The sequence below is a fragment of the Trichechus manatus genome, unplaced genomic scaffold, assembly GCF_000243295.1.
Source record: "Trichechus manatus latirostris isolate Lorelei unplaced genomic scaffold, TriManLat1.0 scaffold00164, whole genome shotgun sequence".
Lineage (NCBI taxonomy): Eukaryota > Metazoa > Chordata > Mammalia > Sirenia > Trichechidae > Trichechus > Trichechus manatus.
In genome coordinates, this window is record NW_004444100.1 from 2,802,774 (window position 1) to 2,821,986 (window position 19,213).

At 35.2% G+C, this 19,213-nt stretch overlaps 1 protein-coding gene across 3 annotated transcripts in view; it reads left to right on the forward strand.

The window, feature by feature from the left end:
* RAB3IP (RAB3A interacting protein) overlaps positions 1-14,170 on the forward strand; it is a 43,612-nt gene extending 29,442 nt beyond the window's left edge. For all 3 annotated transcript variants that reach the window (XM_004386438.2, XM_023740819.1, XM_023740820.1), the window contains 7 exons: positions 1,664-1,741; positions 2,390-2,593; positions 5,598-5,726; positions 7,006-7,118; positions 10,724-10,823; positions 10,909-10,978; positions 13,798-14,170. In XM_004386438.2, coding sequence (XP_004386495.1) covers positions 1,664-1,741; positions 2,390-2,593; positions 5,598-5,726; positions 7,006-7,118; positions 10,724-10,823; positions 10,909-10,978; positions 13,798-13,880 — 777 coding nt within the window. In that variant the 3' untranslated portion in view covers positions 13,881-14,170. The remainder of the gene's footprint in view (positions 1-1,663; positions 1,742-2,389; positions 2,594-5,597; positions 5,727-7,005; positions 7,119-10,723; positions 10,824-10,908; positions 10,979-13,797) is intronic.
* The last annotated feature ends 5,043 nt before the right edge of the window (positions 14,171-19,213 follow it).

A 19,213-nucleotide genomic window follows, 5' to 3' on the forward strand; every position in this document is an offset into this window, starting at 1 on the left:
TGTCTGGATTCTCAATTCTGTTCCATTGATCTATGTATCTGTTGTTATACCAGTACCAGGCTGTTTTGACTACCGTGGTGGTGTAGTAGGTTCTAAAATCAGGTAGTGTGAGGCCTCCCACTTTGTTCTTCTTCTTGAGCCAAACCATTTATTTATGAATTATGAGAAAAAGTGTCAGAAGTTTTTTTGCTGTCTTAATTGTGCATTCATGATCTCGGTTTATCAGGTCTTAAGAAGATTTTTTTTTTTTTACTTGCATTTTATGTTTGTATCGTTTTTAACAATTAAAGGTTATTTTTAATACACCCCGTTTGAACACTTCTGGTAAGCTTAACATGTAAATTGAAATTAGGAGTTCATTATGTATGACAGATAATCTTGAATATAATTATACTTTATACATAGCAAATTGAGTCTTAAAAGTATCAAAATACTTACAAAAACCATAAAGTTATATATTTTTTCCTAATATCTCAGATTTTGAGATAATGTAAAATAAAGTCAGTTCAAAGAATGCTTTACATTTAACCTGGAAAAAAAGATAGTCTTAAGATGTTTTTTATAATTTATTTTCTCAGCCTGTTTTAATAAATGCCCATGAAATGCTTGGTTGTCTCTCAACAATGCTGTGAACCCTAAGGCTTCATATTGCACTTAGAATTAAATTCAGAATTCTTACCTTGATACTTTATTGGCTTATTAGAATGGAATCAGACTGTAAGTGCCTTTAGAGCAGGGACCTTGGCTGTGTTCCCAGTATCTGATGAGCACCTAGAACAGTACCTTGCAAAGAGATGCTGTGAATAAATATTAAATGAATAAAAAGGAATTAAATATCTAGAGTTTCGTATTTGTGGTACTAAAAAATTAAGACGCTATTAAAGGTAAACTCTTGATCTGCCTTTTTACATTGCTCTGCACAAAGTCATTACTTTAATATTTTGTGAATGTTTTCATTGGAATCTGTAAGGCTTCTCAGCTGTCATGCCTATCAGTTCTAACATTATTGATGTGTTAATATTTTTACTTATCCCTCGTGTATGTCTGTGTTGTAACTAAGATATAATATAGTGTGACCAAATTACAAAAACCTAACTGCAAAGAGTTGGCTTTGACATTTCTTATTTTATAAGCATTGATCAAAATAATTGAACACAACTTGGCTGCCTCAGTGATACTAGGTACTGAAGGAAGGTACCTAATCCTGACTCCAAATAGTTGTGTATCTGATTATCAGCTGCTGTTTCAGTAGTTGACGTTGAATGTAGGTAGTATCTGACTTAAGACGTATTCAAGTTACAACAAACCACACTTAATGACTGTATGTTTTTTTTGGTACATCTTATCATTAGTAATATGCACTGTGTACAGTACTGCAGAATGTAATTAGCTGATGTTATCATTCTCAGATGTTCACTGGCAGATGTTCAATGTTATGATTTGTTCAAAACACTGCTGTGTAGCAGGCAATAATGAAAACTTAAAAAAAAAAGTAAGTATCTGACTTACATCAGAACCAATTTACAATGAAGTCAGCAGAACAGAACCCTGGTCAGGGACTGCCTGTACTTAAATTTTCAGGCTAAATTTTGGTAACGTATCTTTGTTTCAGTAATAGACACTAAGTAGTTTGTTTCCAAATTTGAGACGTTAACTTTTTCAGGAAGCTCATAAGATGGTGAGAGAAGCAAATGTCAAGCAGGCAACAGCAGAAAAACAGCTAAAGGAAGCACAAGGAAAAGTAAGTTTCTGCTGCTTTCAGTGGTATAAAATTTAAAGAAATTAGTGATTATTATTTTAAAGATACCTTAACATTTATTGCATTTTGTTCTGATTATAAACGTAGTGCTTATTTTAGAGGAATAGGAAATACAGTAAACTGTGAAGAAGAAAATAAATACTATTTACGTATAATTAATAATGAACATTTTAGTGTCCATTTATATTGAACCAAATGATTTAAAGGCTTATGAATCACATGTGTTAACAAAAGGGTTATATAATCACATTTTAAAGTTAATTTTATTTTTTTGATTTATTAAGAAAAGCTACATAAATTTTATTAGCTTTTACTATTTTAAGAATAAACTACAACTAATTATAAGCTATTATATTTTGAAGGTTTTGAAATTACACATAAATTTTTAAACATTTTGATAATTTTTAAAAAATCATTTGTATATAGCCCCTGAATCCACCCCATATGGAAACATAAAAAAAATCCGTTTTACTTTTATTACCTTGCTGTATGGCTTCTTACAATTTAAAATACACATTAAATTTATTTTCTGTCTTTGAAAGCAAAGTGTTTCTACCATATTGCTAACATTTAGTTGCATCTGTCATAAAATGTATTTAGTGTATGTGACTATGTTGATTTCTTTTCAAGATTGATGTACTTCAGGCTGAAGTAGCTGCATTGAAGACACTTGTATTGTCCAGTTCGCCAACATCACCTACTCGAGAGCCCCTGCCAGGTGGAAAGACACCTTTTAAGAAGGGGCATTCAAGAAATAAAAGTACAAGCAGTGCTATGAGTGGCAGTCATCAGGACCTCAGTGTGATACAGCCCATTGTAAAAGACTGCAAAGAGGTAACTCCTGAAGGACTCTCCCCTCTGACTCTATTGATACTTAGTAGTTTTCACCACTGAGATGTCAGTTATGATTTTTGCCAGCAGATTTTTTAGTACAAATTATGCAATATTAAGATGGGGGAGGCTTTATCTAGAGGTTGCTACTTTCAGGGATTCTTCAGTTCCATTCTTTACCCAGCTGACCTTGGAGTACCTGCTGGAAACTTGGTAAGTTTCTTAATCGTGATATTTCATTTAGGGAGCAAACTGTCATGTGTTGTATAAAGGTGGCTTAATTATCTGGCCAGTAAAAATTTATTACTAGTGTGCTCCAACAAAATCTGAGTATAAGAAATTCATGACAATAAGGTGATTTTCTTGAAGAATGGTGCATTGCTTTTTTTTTCCTTAAATTCTGGGAGAAGTAGAATTTTATATTGGTAAGGGTGTTCTAGAGTTAGTTCAGATAATTAAGCAACAAAGAAAAAGAAATAATGGTAAGCTTATCATTGTAAAAGATAAAAAGATAACCAAGACAGTGTACAAATATTTTGAGCTATTGTGAATAAAAATTATATAATTATATATTTTTTTACTTAATCATTGTACACTATGAGAAAATGTGATTTTAATGGAATCATTTCCAAGAGGATTGATCAATAATCAGACGACCACTTCCTCCTGTTTTTTCTTAAAAGCTGTACAGTATTTTATGTTGTAGAATTCAAGTCTTTGGGTACTGTCACTAATTATTAAGAAACTGAGTATGCTTGTTCAGTTAAGTTTTTGCATGGAAGGCAGGAGCTTATTGAACTGCATAACCGAGGTTGTTATCTGTTTTAATTGAATGGCATTTTGTTCAGTTGTTAGTAAAATGATACTAGTGACAGAGAAGTTCAATACTTGTTCAGATCTGAGTGTGACAGAATCTAAAATTCATATTGTTATTTGTTAAATAGCTAAGAAACTTTTTTTAACCATAACTTTAATTCTCATTTTTTTTTTATTTAAATAACATTTTTAATTACATGGTACAACTTGTATTTTTGCTAGGGTTTCTCACTCTGTTTTTTCCGCTTGTAATTTGCGCTAACAAAATTTAAATATATTTTCTCATGAAACAGTTTAAAGTTTCATTTTTAGTTTATGAAATCTCTTAAAATAAGAATAGACTGTATAACTTCAAAATAATAACTTTTTGCTTTCTAGGCATAGCATATATTCTGGTGTTTTTTGAAAACTTGTATCAAAAACTCTTAATAGACAAAGGAAATACATAGATTTGACCTGCATGGATCTTAAAAAAGATAAAACAATCTGAATGAAAATGAAACATATCCATATCTATAGAAAATATGATGGGGGCCCTCAGTCGTGACCAACCAACCAGCCCACTGCAGTCAAGTCGATTCCGACTCATAGTGACCCCATAGGGTTTCCAAGGCTGTGAATCTCTATGGAAGCAGACTGCCTGCCACATCTTTCTCCTGTGGAGCCGCTGGTGGTTTTGAACTGCCAGCCTTTCGATTAGCAGTTGATTGCTTTAACCACTGCGCCACGAGGGCTCCTTTCATTCATGACGTTAGAAGATTGTAAGCATGAAACACATACACACCTATCCACAATGTAAGGCTTTGTGGTCAGTTCACTTAGATTTGAATATGTACCCTTAGTGTTGCTTTCTTGCTTTGTAACCTTGGGCCAGTTACTTTATCTCTTTAAGTCCCAATTTCCTCATCTATAAAACGGGAATCATAATATCTATCTTGCACAGCTGTGAGAGTTATATGTTTATCAAGTGCTTTAGCATAGTTCCTGGCACATAGCTTTTAATATGTGGTTTAAATTACTGCCTTTAAACTAGACTCTTTCCTTAGAACACTGCTTAACCTGCCTTGGGGTTTATGTCCATTATAAGATAAGCTTTACAAAGAAAATGAATTTATATAAGTATTGCTTCTCTGCTAATATTCTTTACCCTTTTGCCTTTAGCTTTGATTCAAGGAATTTACGGATTGGGATGAAAAAAATTCACATTGAAATTGCCACTACACACCTTAACAGAAAGTCTGCAGGAAAGCTTAGGATGCCCTCAGCCTTTTGTTATTGTCATGTAGACTATCTGCACATCTCAGTAAGCTGTCCCAGAGGTCATAGCTTTAGTCAGTCACTTACAGCTGTAGGAGCAGGGGGTAGGATACTCAGTGATTGGGTGGCAGGGGGTAGGTGTGGTTTTATATTTCTGCAGGTTGTATTGAACTGGGGTGAGGGAATCTGAGGACCTCTAGGGAGACTACTTGGGGAAAATTTATTATAAGGAGGAGGGAAGGAGACAGCTGGAGGAGTGAATAGGAAGGCAGGTGGCAGCAATGGATTATGTTAGTTCAGATGGTAGTTACTGTATGTTGATGTGCCAAAAAATACCTGAATAAATGTTGTATTTTAAAATAATCAGTTTAGGAGGCTGTATTTGTGCTGCTTTTAGTCTTGCTGCTTATACAGTAAACATTTTGGAAATTCTTTTGGAAATGCCTTCGGATAATAACAGAACAGTCCATGTCATTTTTGACCCCAAACGAGGTTTCAGAATTTGGTCCGTCACAGTTATTCAAACAATTTTATTAACTTGGCTCCAGACTGCTTTTTGATTATATTTTCTGAAAAGTCTTAACATTTTTTATATTCAGAATAATATGCACATGTATCTTAAGAGGAGCTACGACATTATTTTTTGGAGGGAAAGGGGAAGGTAATGGCATCATTGGACATCCATAGTGGAGACATTGAAAAGGGAATAATTAGTCATTTGGGAATGTAAGTTTGGATTATTTTAAAATAAAAATTGCTACCATGTGTCATAACTAATCAATAACCGTCCAAGTAGGCATTATTTATTTTAAATGAAGAGCAGTTGTTTTTCAGTAATGTTTAAACTAGGTTTTGGTTTTGCGAGGTGATTTTATGTTTTGTACTTTTTAAAAAGTTTTTTTGTGTGTGTGTTTTCTTTTGGTTTGTTTGTTAGGCTGAATTGTCTCTGTATAATGAATTCAGATCTTGGAAGGATGATCCCACAATGGACAGAACTTGCCCTTTCTTAGACAAAATCTACCAGGAAGATATCTTTCCATGTTTAACATTCTCAAAAAGTGAGGTAATATTTTTTTTTCCACTTTAGTGGGAACACATTAGAATCCTTTCTGTACCTTCAACTAAATCATATTACATATTTTAGATCTCTTACATAAATAAGTTGTTATTAAATGCCATGTTTTACCACTTTTCCGTTCCATATTAAGATCATAATTTCTTGGCATTCAGTTACTGACCATCTTTCTTATTTGAACAGAGGTTCATTTGTACTGAAATGTGTACTGCATTGGAATGAACTGTTAAATATGTATTGGGGATAGAGCTGATTTCTTAAGTCTTAGTCTGAAGTTCAGTGTAAGGGAAGTTCTGTGCACTCTGCACTTCCTATTAAAGGCAATTATTGAGTTTATCTGGTCTTGATTAAAGAAATCATATTAGTTTCTTCATCTTTAAAACAGGGAAAACAATGCTTTTTTCTTACCTGTGTCACAAGTTGTTATGAGGATAAAATGAAGTTGTTTAAACAGCTTTAAAAAATATATAAGGCACTATACAAGTGTAAGGTCATAATTTTGATTTGTACTTATGTGTTAAAAGTTGGTCTACAAATATTCTATAAATCAGTATTTAAGAAGTTTAATCTTAAGAGTGTTACGTTTACTCTTTTGAGGACTTAATTGTAACATTGCTTGTAAGGAGATGTTGAGATGAACAGTAAAACATTTTTGATAGGTAGATATGTTGTTCATCATGGCTCTGTGGCTAGTTTCAGGCAGGCCAATCAATATTAATAATCATGCCAGACTGTAAAGAAGTTATGCCCATTTCATGTATTGTTCATTGTTTATCAGTTGCTACCATCTTCATTTGGGCATTTAACATTTGATAATTCAGTTAATTCTTTTGTAGACTCACCCTTGTGCACGTAAACACAAGTTCAGAAAATATGTAGCTACACGTAGTATCCATATGTTGCTGTATTATAAATGATCAATACTATGGAATATTACATAAATTTAGTAAAATGTAGCATTAGGATATTCATTTCGAGGTGGTGTTAACAGTGGATATTAATTGTGGGAAGGAGTGGACAGAGCCTGGAATTGATGACTTTAATCCTCTGTCAGATAACAAGAGGAGTTAGTCAGCTATAGCTGAATTGCCTGTAATGACAGTGTTTGAATTAACCAAGATTATGTGGTTTTTTTCCTTTTCGTGGGCTGAGGCCAAGCTAGTGGAACTTGGGGAAAGAATAATTTTAAAAAATTAGTTTACAGTAAAATACAATTTTGATAATCTGTCTGCCAGCATAGTACCTAATACTTTTTATTTTTTTAAAGTTGGCTTCAGCTGTTCTGGAAGCTGTGGAAAACAATACTCTAAGCATTGAACCAGTGGGGTTACAACCTATTCGATTCGTGAAGGCTTCTGCAGTTGAATGTGGAGGACCAAAGTATGTTTTAAAATTCATGACTTGTGAAAGATACTGAGTTTAAAAATTTTGTCATGTGTTGCATTTGTCATTTAGTTTTCCTAGTTTTAAATGTGGATGAATTTCTCATCAATTTTCTATATAGTCTGTGCAGCCAAAAGACAAATCCCTAGATAATAGGGGATATAACATTTCAAGCTTAGCATCGAGAGAGCTCTTTTAATTGTGAAAATATATAATACGTATCCAGGTATACCAGGGATCAGAAACTTTTTTTTCTTTTTAACCACATGTCGTGACCCATTGGTGGCTCAAATCAGTTTAGTGGGTCATTAACAGAATTTTGTTTGTTTGTTAAACATACATATATAGCTGTACGCATTGTGTTTCTCTGTAAAATATTTCTTCCTGAGGTTTATGATCAAAAATAGTTTGAGAAGACACTGAGTTAGATTAAGTCTTATCAAGCATGAAAACAGGGTACCAGAAGGACTTGATTAGTCCTCTCCTTCTTACTGTCATTGTAAAGGATTCTCACTTTGGTAAATAATCAGTCCTCTCTTCCTTATGTGAGAGATACTTGGCAGTTATAAACCTTCAGAGGTAAGACTCTCACATTTTATAGCAGGGCAGGCTTATTTTCATTCAGGTGTAGGAAGAGGGAAGGCAGAAACCAACTGTGACTGAAACCAGTTGAAACCAACTGTGTCTAAAGCCTTTGGCAGCTGAAGATTTTGCCTAACCAAGGCATAATTGTGCTTTGGCCTCTGTTTAAAAAATAACTCAGAAAACTTTTGAGGAAGGTGCCTTAGTGGTTAGAACTTGATCAATATAGAGGACTGGAAAGCTGAGTGAGCTCCTAGAACGCAGTATTTGACTCGTCACGGTCATTTTGAAGCCAGAATAGGAAGAGTATAGGTTGAGATTAACCAGTAGGTCTGTTAAAGCCTGTTGTAGGAGTCTTATGGTTCTTCCCTTTTCTGTTATGCACATATCGTTCTCACCAAGATTACAGAATGTTGGTATTTGGGCAGCCATTTGTGGAGGCACCTAGTCATGTGTTTGTACTGTGAGCCACACATGCAGCTAGGGTTGTGTCCAGTTTTACACTCACCTGTGCCACACCTGTATAGCACAGCGGCCTCTGAATTTTGGGGAAAGGATTTACATTTCTAAATTCTCCTTCTTCAACAAACACCTGAGTGTTTTCATCCTGACTCTTCACCCCAATAAAGGGGTAATTAAATTTAATGATAGCAGTTTGTATACTTTTAAGATCTGTGTCATACCTTATTTTAAATATCACAGTTTTTATTGCAGAATTTTAAATTTGTGTTTGCATTATATGTCACACGTATTATACTTGTGTAAATATCAAATGGTGACAAATGGGGATATCAGCTGAAGTGAATTTATGGTATTTTAGTAAAATAATTATGTAGGGTAGGTATAGGGAACAATTTATATAATTTAAGGATACTGTGCTTGTGGGAATGGAACCAGAAGCCAGGGTGTTTTGGAGTACATATTGTAGAAAAAACTGAAGAAAGGTGTTCCCTTTTGTGAAATATGGGTATGACTCTGGCCAAGGCTCTTGTAGACTAGGTTATGAAGATAGTCACTAAATGAATGGCACAGTGTTGTATGGATTTTGAGAAAGGCAAGATCATCCTGGTTGGAGTGATCAGGGACTCTTCTTGTAGGGAGGGAGATTTGATCTGGGTTCTGAAGCATGGGTAGAATTTGGACAGATAAAGAAGTCTGTCCACCCAATAGAGTAGAGTGTGTTCTGGACAGTAGGAACAGTATGTGTGACTGAAGGCCTAGAAACAAAAAACAAAGTGAGTTCAGCGGATGGTGAGGAAAGGAGAAATGCAGCAAACCTTAAGAAGGAAAAATCAGGAGATGACGAGGTTGGGGTGGAGGGATGGGTAAAAGATAAAGGAGTTAAGACATGATCGACTGGAAGAATGATTTGAAATAATTTTGGCAATTAATAGGAAGGGCTCTGGTTTCAGGAAGAAGATAATGGTCTAGGTTTAGGCATGTTGACATCCCCAGTGAAAATGGTAGGCAAGGATTTGAAATCTTGGGACTAGAGCTGTAAAGAGATATTGAGGAGAAGTATAGCATGTTAAAAGAACATTGGAGTTGGCAGTCAGAAACTTAGGATTGAATCCTGGCTCGAGTAAAAATACATTGAGTGTGACCAGTTAACATATGGCTTTAGAAACGAAATAATTTTAGAAACACTTTTTTTTTTTTTTTAATTTTAAAAGTTGATGTTTAAAACCACTTTAACAGAACCCTTTCAAAATAGACAGAATAGTAGCCAGACACGTATGTCTGTTTCCAGAAGAATAATGTGCAAATTGGTCTTCCCCTTGTGTAAATTATATTTTTGAAAATTCCAAGGACTTCCAACACTTGCACCTTAAATTTCTTGATCTCCTGTTTTTCCCAAGCAAGTAGTTAGTGCTTTTAAATATTATTACAGATCATTAAAGGACTTCGCTGATAAAGGAACACTGAAGCAAAATCTCTTAAAGAAATAAAGAGTTCTTTTGTGATTTGAATTGCCACCCCCAAAATTAAATCCTGTTCTAAATACACGTTTTCCATTTTTTCTTTAATATAGAGGCACATTTGTGTCATATTTCTTGTACTGCTTGTAAGTACAGCCAGAATTTTAATGTTCATTTAATATATTTTTCTTTATTATATAATTTACAATGTCATATAAAATGCTGTCGGCCACTTTCTTTCACTTAGAGCTGTGCTGCTTTTACAGTGACAGGAAGTGGTAGTTGTGTTGAGTCAAGCTCCTAGCTTAGGAGGATGACATCCAGGCTGCCTGATAGACAAGCCCACTCATCCTATTCATCAGCCTAATCCCAGCCAGAAAGCCCTCATACCAGATTTTAGATTTTGTAGTATGCAAATAGGATGGTTTGTCTAAAGGTATACAAAAAAAAAAAAAAAAAAACCCGTTGCTGTCGAGCTGATTCCAACTCATAGCGACCCTGTAGGTATACTTCTTATATAATTGTTAAGATTCAGTATTTTTGTAAGGTGGCTTATTCTTTTGTAGTTCTTAGTCTTATATGCTACACTAAATGCATATAAACCAAACAAAAAAACGGCTCCATCTGGAGGCTGTTACCCTGCAAGCTATCGATAACGTGTGTCACCTGTACTGTACTTTTTAACTGATTAATAATATAAAATATTATTTCCTTTTGTATTATCAACTTCATTGCTTAGAATTCTGTCTTAGAAAAAAATGCAATTTTCAGTATTTTGTTTTCATAGTCTAACCAGTGGTGATGGTAACAAGTAGAACTAAAGTATTTTAAGAGTTATTTAGACAAATTCAGAGAATTTTTAAAACATCTAGTTTATATTTCTAAAACCATGGGTAATGTTACGGTATTAAACTTATACTAGAATGTAAGACCTACAAAGGCAGGGACGTTGTCTTGTTTGCCCAGCATCTAGAACAGTGCCTGGTACATGGTAGATTCTCAGATATCTGTTGTCTGACTGGATGAATGCACAGCTTGCACAGAATGTAGGAACAAAATGCTCTTAATGGTACAGAACTAAAATCTGTCATTATTTTACAGAAAATGTGCTCTCACTGGCCAGAGTAAGTCTTGTAAACACAGAATTAAATTAGGAGACTCGAGCAACTATTATTACATTTCTCCTTTTTGCAGATACAGGGTACGTAACTTCACCATGAATTTTAATATAACTCATTTTGATATGAGACATTTGACTATTAACGACATTTTTTCTTTTGGTCTAGATCACTTCTGTGTGTAACTTTTTTACATACATTCGATATATTCAGCAGGGACTTGTGAAACAGCAGGATGGTGAGTGTTTTTAATTCATCTTAGAAATGAATTACATAAGCAGTTTAGCAAAAAGTTTAGAGCATAATAGTAATTTTCAAACTTTATTATTGGTACTTTTATAGAGAATCAGTTTTATAAAACACCAAAATCTGTTGCCGTCGAGTCGATTCCGACTCATAGCGACTCTATAGGACACAGTAGAACTGCCCCATAGGGTTTCCAAGGAGTGGCTGGTGGATTTGAACTGCCAACCTTTTGGTTAGCAGCCTGGGCTCTTAACCTGCACTACCAGGGCTCAGTCACTTTTATAGTTCTATTAAAATATACGGAGAATTTGGGAACAAATGTCTCTTTTTTTGAAAGGACATATTTTATTTACTGCTTTTATTTGTGTAATTTTGCTCTAATTCTGATTTTAGGTAGGAATAGTTTTAACTCTTAAGGGATATGTGATAAGCCAGATGGTAAATGTGAGGAGAGTGCAGAGCTCATTGGACTTAAACTCTTTAAGAAATGAAAATGAGCAGGATTTAGAAGTGGTCAGATTTTTTTAATGGTGGAAACCATAAAGGAGCTAACAATAAATTTTTTCTATATTTTCTACTTTCATGTGAATTAATAAAGCAGTCATGAGGATAATTGTGAATGGAATAAAGATTACTACTGTATTCTAAATCAGGGAACCCAAGGTCGAGAAGGTAGGGAGTGTTGACATGTCGTGGGGTTGGCAACCAATGTCACAAAACAATATGTGTATTAATTGCTTAATGAGAAACTAGTTTGCTCTGTAAACCTTCATCTAAAGTGGAATTAAAAAAAAAAAAAAAAGATTACTGTTGTATTCTAAATCACCAGAAACATGGAGATAATATATCCAGGAGAGCAACACCATGCAAATGTTTTAATATTTTTAATACAGTCTTTTATGATTACTGATGGTTTTATAGCTGAATGTCGTAAAAACTGACATGGCCTGCTAGCTCCAGAGAAGTGCTTCTTGAGTACTCATGGCTGCTTTAAAATAGAAATAGCAGGTACTGGACTAGGGACAAGTCCATGTCAATTTTGTATTTTAAGATGTGGGGAATTTTCTTCTTTATATATATTTTTTAGGCACTGAAAATATGATTTTATATTCTTATGCTTAAACACTAGTAGAAGCCTACTGTCTTTCAACCACGTAAACCAGTGAATCTTGATTCTGTGGGAAAATTAGTTATGCTGATAAAAACTTAGTTTAGCCTTCCTCAAGCTCTGGTGTGTTGCAAATACTCATATTTATAAATGAGGATGAAATCTGTAGTTAATGTTGAACTTCAAGAGGCTGCTCAACATAAAAGTAGTCCTTAAACTACAAAACTTTTTATGACTTTAAAACTGAAATATTTTTGAATACCTGTTTGTGGGTAATATAATTTAAACTGGTAAACAGATGATTTCTGTTACGTTAAATTGTCAAGCATATTCTTCTTATTAAATTAAAAAGTTTTTGTTGAGCAGACTAAACGATTATTTTATAAAAATAGGAAGAAAATGTCATGAGTGGTCGTAGAGATGATGGTGAAAAAAGTGGTATCTTCTTTAGTTTCCGTCAGTCTTCTCCACAGTATTTGGTGTACATCATACACTGTGTGGGTTTGCAATAAGTAAATATTAATTAATTTTAAAATGTTTACTATTAGTGACTTGTGCCTAGAAAGGATTTAGGGCAGCTAAATCTAAAGCGAAGGAACCCTGGTACCTCAGTGGTTAAGCACTCGGCTGCTAACCAAAAGGTTAGTGGTTCAAACCTACCAGCAGCTCTGCAGGAGAAAGGTGTAGCACTCTGCTTTCATAAAGATGACAGCCTTGGAAACCCTGTGGAGCAGTTCTACTCTGTCCTGTAGGGTCGCTTTAAGTTGGAATCAACTTGATGACAGCGGGTTTAAATCTAAAGCAGGGTTTCTCCAACTCGGCCCTGTTCACATTTTGTGCTGGATAATTCTTTGTTGTGGAGTGCTGGCTTGTGCATTGTAGGATGCTTAGCAACATCCCTGGCCTTTACTCACTAGATGCCAGTTGCATCCCCCTAGATGTGACAACCAAAAATGTCACCAGACATTGCCAGATGTACCCTGGGGGCAAAATCTCCCCTGGTTGAGAACCAGTGATCCAAATCAGTCTAATCTGATCGTATGTCAGACAGATACTTTCTGTTGTGTGAATTATAGAGCCAGTTTTTTTTCCATTTATGTTTGGGGCTTATAAAAGTATAGATAACTGACATTCACAGATCATCCTCTACACATATTTTTGTTTACAATTAAAGCCATACAGAAAACCTTTTCCTAATATTACTCACAAAGAATGTGACTGAGTTTTCTGGACTGTCTTTTGTTTTACTTTTTTCCTACTCATTTTCTGTTAGTTTTAATGAACAGTGAAATGGCTAAGATACAGCAAACTAAATAGAGCAAAAAGATCCATAAGTTAGATAATAAACTTTTGAATAATTGAGCATTGAATGTAATTATTTATGAAGGTAACAGCATTGACGTTTATAAGGGACACTGAAATATTTACCTTCTCTTGGGCTAAAGTTTTAGTCATTGATGTATCTAACAGATAGTTCTTATAAAACTGCTTTAATATTGCTTATTTATTGATAAAACTGGGATACCCACAGTACGTGGAAAAGCTTGTGTGAAATATCCATAGAATGTCTAGGCATTAGGTACATCAGTAGGAAATGCTCATTGGTATTTCAGCTGATCTTAAATTTTCAGTGCAAGAGATTAGAAATAATTAAGATGGTATTTCTTTTACATTTTACATGTCTCTCTCTTCTGTTTGTGTAGTTGATCAGATGTTTTGGGAAGTTATGCAGTTGAGAAAAGAGATGTCATTGGCAAAGCTGGGATATTTCAAAGAGGAACTCTGATGCTCTCTCTGCCTGGCAGCATGCATGAACCTCCCTGAATAACTGGAAAATGGCTGAATATTTTTATGGTTACTTGATATTTATTTCTAAGAAGTGGGCCTAAGACTTTTTCACTTTTTTGCAAATGACACTAAGAAGTACTGTGATTTGTTTTAAACTGACCTATGCTGTGTTTGCTTATTCTTTAGTTGAGCACACTATAAGGAAGAATTACAGGTGTACTAGTGATTGTAATTTATAGTTGCAAAACAAAAAAAAAAACAAGCTAAATAAATACTTGTTAGATTGAATGTGTTTTTGCTTTCTCTTCCACCTCTGACATGCCATACAGGGTCAGCTGAATTTTATGTAGTAGTTGTCAAACTGTGCAGCAGCCTGTGAGAGGCAAGGAAGAAGGTTAGGTGGATGGGACTAAGCTTTCATCTCCTCACTACAACGGCTCTATCTTTATCTCTTTTATGTATTGGGTATTGAAAAAAGATTTTATTTGAAGAAAAACTTCTCCTGTAAAAAAATTGGAAAGTTACTGGTTTAATTATTCTGCTCTCTAATTTAAAGAACCCCTTTATTATGGTTATTTGTTAAATATAATAGGTACAAGACTGTTACATTTTATCCCAGAGATGCATTCTGGAACAAATTAATGTAAGGTCTTCATACTTTCTATATGCTGAGCACTGTAATAGGCATGGAGTCCTGGTGGCACAGTGGTTAAGTGTTTGGCTGCTAACCAAAAGGTTGGCAGTTTGAATCCACCAGCCGCTCCTTGGAAACCCTATGAGGCAGTTCTATTCTGTCATATAGGGTTGCTATGAGTTGAAATCAACTCAGTGGCAACAGGTACAGGTAATAGGCATTGGAGGGATATAAAGGTAAGTAAAGAGTTTGATGTGTACTCAGGGGAGTTTGAAGGTGTGTGGGTTGCAGGAGTAGTACATGCAAAGTATATACTGATCGTAGAACCACTTTATAAGTTCCAGGTTATAAAACTGATAATCATATGGAGGAGCTACTTACTAAAATTAATTATAAAAGTAAAGAGGCTCATGGTAGAAATACAGAAAGTAAAGAAAAGCAGAAAGAAGAAATGAGAAACCACTTTAGTCTCTCCATCCAAAGACAGCTACTGTTAATATTTTTGGAGAATAATCTTTTAGTTTTTAGATATTTTCTACCTAGATACTGCATATGTCTGAAAAAAAAATGGACTGACTTGCTTTTTACCTAAATATTTTCCCCCTGTTGGTAAATCTGTACCATCTTAATCACTGTATGATTTTGACAGTATTTAACTAATTGTGTTTTGACATTAGGTTGTTTTCAGTGTTTTTGGATATCATAATGCTGTGATGAGTATCCTTATGTGTACTTCTTTAATATTGTTAGGTTATTCCATTAATGTGGCTACCTAGAAGTAAAATTGTTGGATGAAGGTATACATGTATTGTAAAATTTTTGATCTGCATTGCAAAAATCCCCTTAGAAAAGTTGAACCAATTTATATTCACAGCAGCAGTGTATGAGAAAGCTGGTTTTCTGAAGATGCTGTTTTTTCCAATTCTGTCTCAGAGGTTTGGACAACTTTACGTATAGAAAGTTTGGTCACCAGGCTGGATAGAAGACCACAGACAAAAGGCTTATCAGCGGTATGGTTGAAACCATCATTACCATGGTTCAACCATACCAGCTTAAGAATCTGAGATTGAACATGAAAAGAACTTTGAACCTAGAATTTTATTTCTTGATAGTTATTTTAATATGAGAGTGTAATAAGAGTATTGTTAGGTATTCAAAGCTTCAGAAGATTTTCCACACAAAAACAAATTGAAAATGCTTTTAAAGAAAGACAGTATCAGAAAAGATGTCATTTCTCTCCAAATTGATCTATAGATGGAGTGCATCTAAAAACTAAATCCCAGCATTTCTCCTGGAATTGAAAAATGATTGTAAATTTATGTGGCAGAGTAAAAGATGAAAAATGACCAAGGCACTTTTGAAGAGAAATTTTGAGGAGGGGGAATTTGTCCTACCAGAAAGACTTTGGACGTGGAACAAGGGATATGATTGCTGATGTCAGATGGATCCTGGCTGAAAGCAGAGAATACCAGAAAGATGTTTAACTGTGTTTTAATTGATTATGCAAAGGCATTCAACTGTGTGGATCATAACAAATTATAGATAACATTGTGAAGAATGGAAATTTCGGAACACTTAATTGTGCTCATGAGGAACCTGTGCATAGACCAAGAGGCTATTATTTGAACAGAACAAGGGGATACTGTGCGGTTTAAAATCAGGAAAGGTGTGTATCAGGGTTGTATCCTTTCACCATACTTACTTAGTCAGTATGCTAAGCAAATACTCTGAGAACCTGGACTATATGAAGAAGAATGCAGCATCAGGATTGGAGCAAGACTTATTAACAACCTGCAGTATCCAGATGATGTAACCTTGCTTGCTGAAAGTGAAGAGGACTTGAAGCACTTAATTGATGAAGATCAAAGGCCACAGCCTTCAGTATGGATTATACCTTAACATAAAAATCCTCACAACTGAACCAATAAGCAACATCATGATAAATGGAGAAAAGATTGAAGTTGTCAGGAATTTCATTTTACTTGCATCCACTATCAATGCCCATGGAAGTAGCCATCAAGAAATCAAATAACCCCCCAGAACTAAAACCATTCCCGAAGTCCACTCTTCAGACACAGATTAGGCTGGACTATAAAACAGGAAATAATATTTGTGAAGAGTGTGCTGCTTAGTTCAATTAGATACAAGAGACCAAATGGCCGGCTCCTGTCCAGAGGCAGGATGAGAAGGCAGGAAGGGAGAGAAACTGGTTGAATGGACACAAGAAACCTGGGGTGGAAAGAGGGAGTGTGCTGTCACATTATAGGGATTGCAACTAATGTCATGTAACTGTGTATAAATTTTTGTATGACAAATTAACTTGAACTGTAAACTTTCACCTAAAGCACAATAAAAAAACAAATGAAAGAAAACCTATTGCATTGGGCAAATCTGCTGCAAAAGACCTGTTTAAAGTGTTAAAAAGCAAAGATACCACTTTGAGGACTAAGGTGCACCTGACCCAAGCCATGGTGTTTTCATTTGCCTCATATGCATGTGAAAGTTGGACAGTGAATAAGGAAGACTGAAGAAGAATTGATGCTTTTGAATTAATGTGTTGGTGAAGAATATTGAATACACCATGGACTGCCAGAAGAATGAACAAATCTGTCTTGGAAGAAATACAGCCAGAATGCTCCATAGAAGTGAAGATGGTGAGACTTCATCTCATGTACTTTGGACATGTTTGTTATCAGGAGTGTCAAGTCCCTGGAGAAGGACATCATGCCTGTTAAAATACAGGGTTGGAAAAAGAGCAAGACCCTCAACAAGATGGATTGACACAGTTGCTGCAACAGTGGGCTCAAGCACAACAATGATTGTGAGGAATGGTACAAGACTGGGCAGCGTTTCATTCTGTTGAACATAGGGTCACTATGAATTGGAACCGACTCAATGGCACCTAACAACAAAGAAGGACTTTTTATGAGGCTGAGGTATTCAAGAGTGTGATATTAGTGCAGAAATAGACAAAATGCCCAATGGAACAGAATAAAGTCCCCCCCCCCCCAATTTCATAATAGAGGAAGCTTGGTAGATCAATGGTAGAAAGAAGAAATAATTCATTAAAAGCGGACAAAAAGTGAAAGGAAAATATGAAATGGGATCACTTGCTCACATTCTACACAAAAAACAACTATGTTTTAAGGACTTAAATGTCAAAAAGCACAGCTTTAGAACATTTCGTAGAAAATTAGGTGAATAGTTTCCTAATCCTGCTTGCTTTAAGAGGTTCTTAAACTAGAAACAAAAAGAAACTTTAAAAGATTAACCATGAAAGGAAAGATTAAGTTGTGCTATATTATAAATTCTTAATTTAGAACTTCTGTCCATCAAAAGACATAAAACCAAGCTACTGATTGTGAGAAGTTATTTGCAACACATATGATCGATAATGGACTAGTATGAAGAATATATACAGAAATCTAGAATCAAGAAAAGAACAAACTACCTAATAGAAAATGGGCAAAAGACTGAAACAGGTTGTCCTAGTCATCTAGTGCTGCCATAACAGAGATACCACAAGTGGATGGTTTTAAGGAAGAGAAATTTATTTCCTCACAGTCAAAGTAGGCTAAAAGTCCAAATTCAGGGTGTCAGCTCCAGGGGAAGTCTTTCTCTCTCTGTCGGCCTTCTCTTCAGTGTTCCCCCGGACTAGGAGCTTTTCTCAGCACAGGGAGCCCTGGTCCAAAGGACGTGCTCTGCTCCTGGCGCTGATTTCTTGATGGTATGAGGTCCCCCTGTCTCACTGCTCACTTCTGTCTTTTATATTTCAAGAGATTGCCTCAGGACACAGTCCAGTCTTGTAGATCCAGTCCTGCCTTACTAACAAAACTGCCACCCATCCTCCCTCATTAACATCATAGAGGCAGGTTTACAACATGCAGGAAAATCACACAGTACCAGGAATCATGGCCTAACCAAATTGATACACACATTTTTTGGGGGTCATAATTCAAACCATGACACAGGTTTTCCACAGAATTGGAAGCACTTATGAGTCAATAAACATACTAGGAGGTGTTCTTCCCTGTTAATCACAGAAAAGCAAATCAAGCCCATAATGACATGCTTAAATTCATTCAATTGGCATAAATTAAGCCCAACAAAGTCAAGTCTTGGAGAGGACATTATTCAACAGGATCACTCATATTGCTGATTGGAGTGTCAATTGGTATATCCATTTTGAAAAACAACTCAGTAGAAAAGTTGATATTTGCATACCTATGAGCCAACAATTCCACTTTTAGGTGTATAGTCAAGAAAATTCTTAACACAAAGTGCCCTGGAATACATGTATAATATGTGTGTGTGTGTGTGTGTGTGTCTGTATTTTATCTGTATATATATGTAGAACATATATAATGATTTTTTTGGAAAGAACCCAAATGTTCATCAATAGGAGGGGGAAAGGTGGTGTGTTCACATAATGGACTCTGTAACATAGCTTTAAAAACCATTTGTATAACAATTGCTTGTAATTGTATGTCTCCAGCTCCAACATTTTCCCTTACTTAGCTTGACTCTTGTATCCATTTGCCTACTCAGACCCTCCACTTGGTTGGACATCTTAAGCCTCACATGTTTGCCTGTGTTGTCTAACTTGCCAAGTTGCTTAAGAAAAAATCTAGGGCTTGGTTCCTCCATTTTTGTCACCACCACTCCCCCTCTGTCACACACACACATCCAGTTCATCA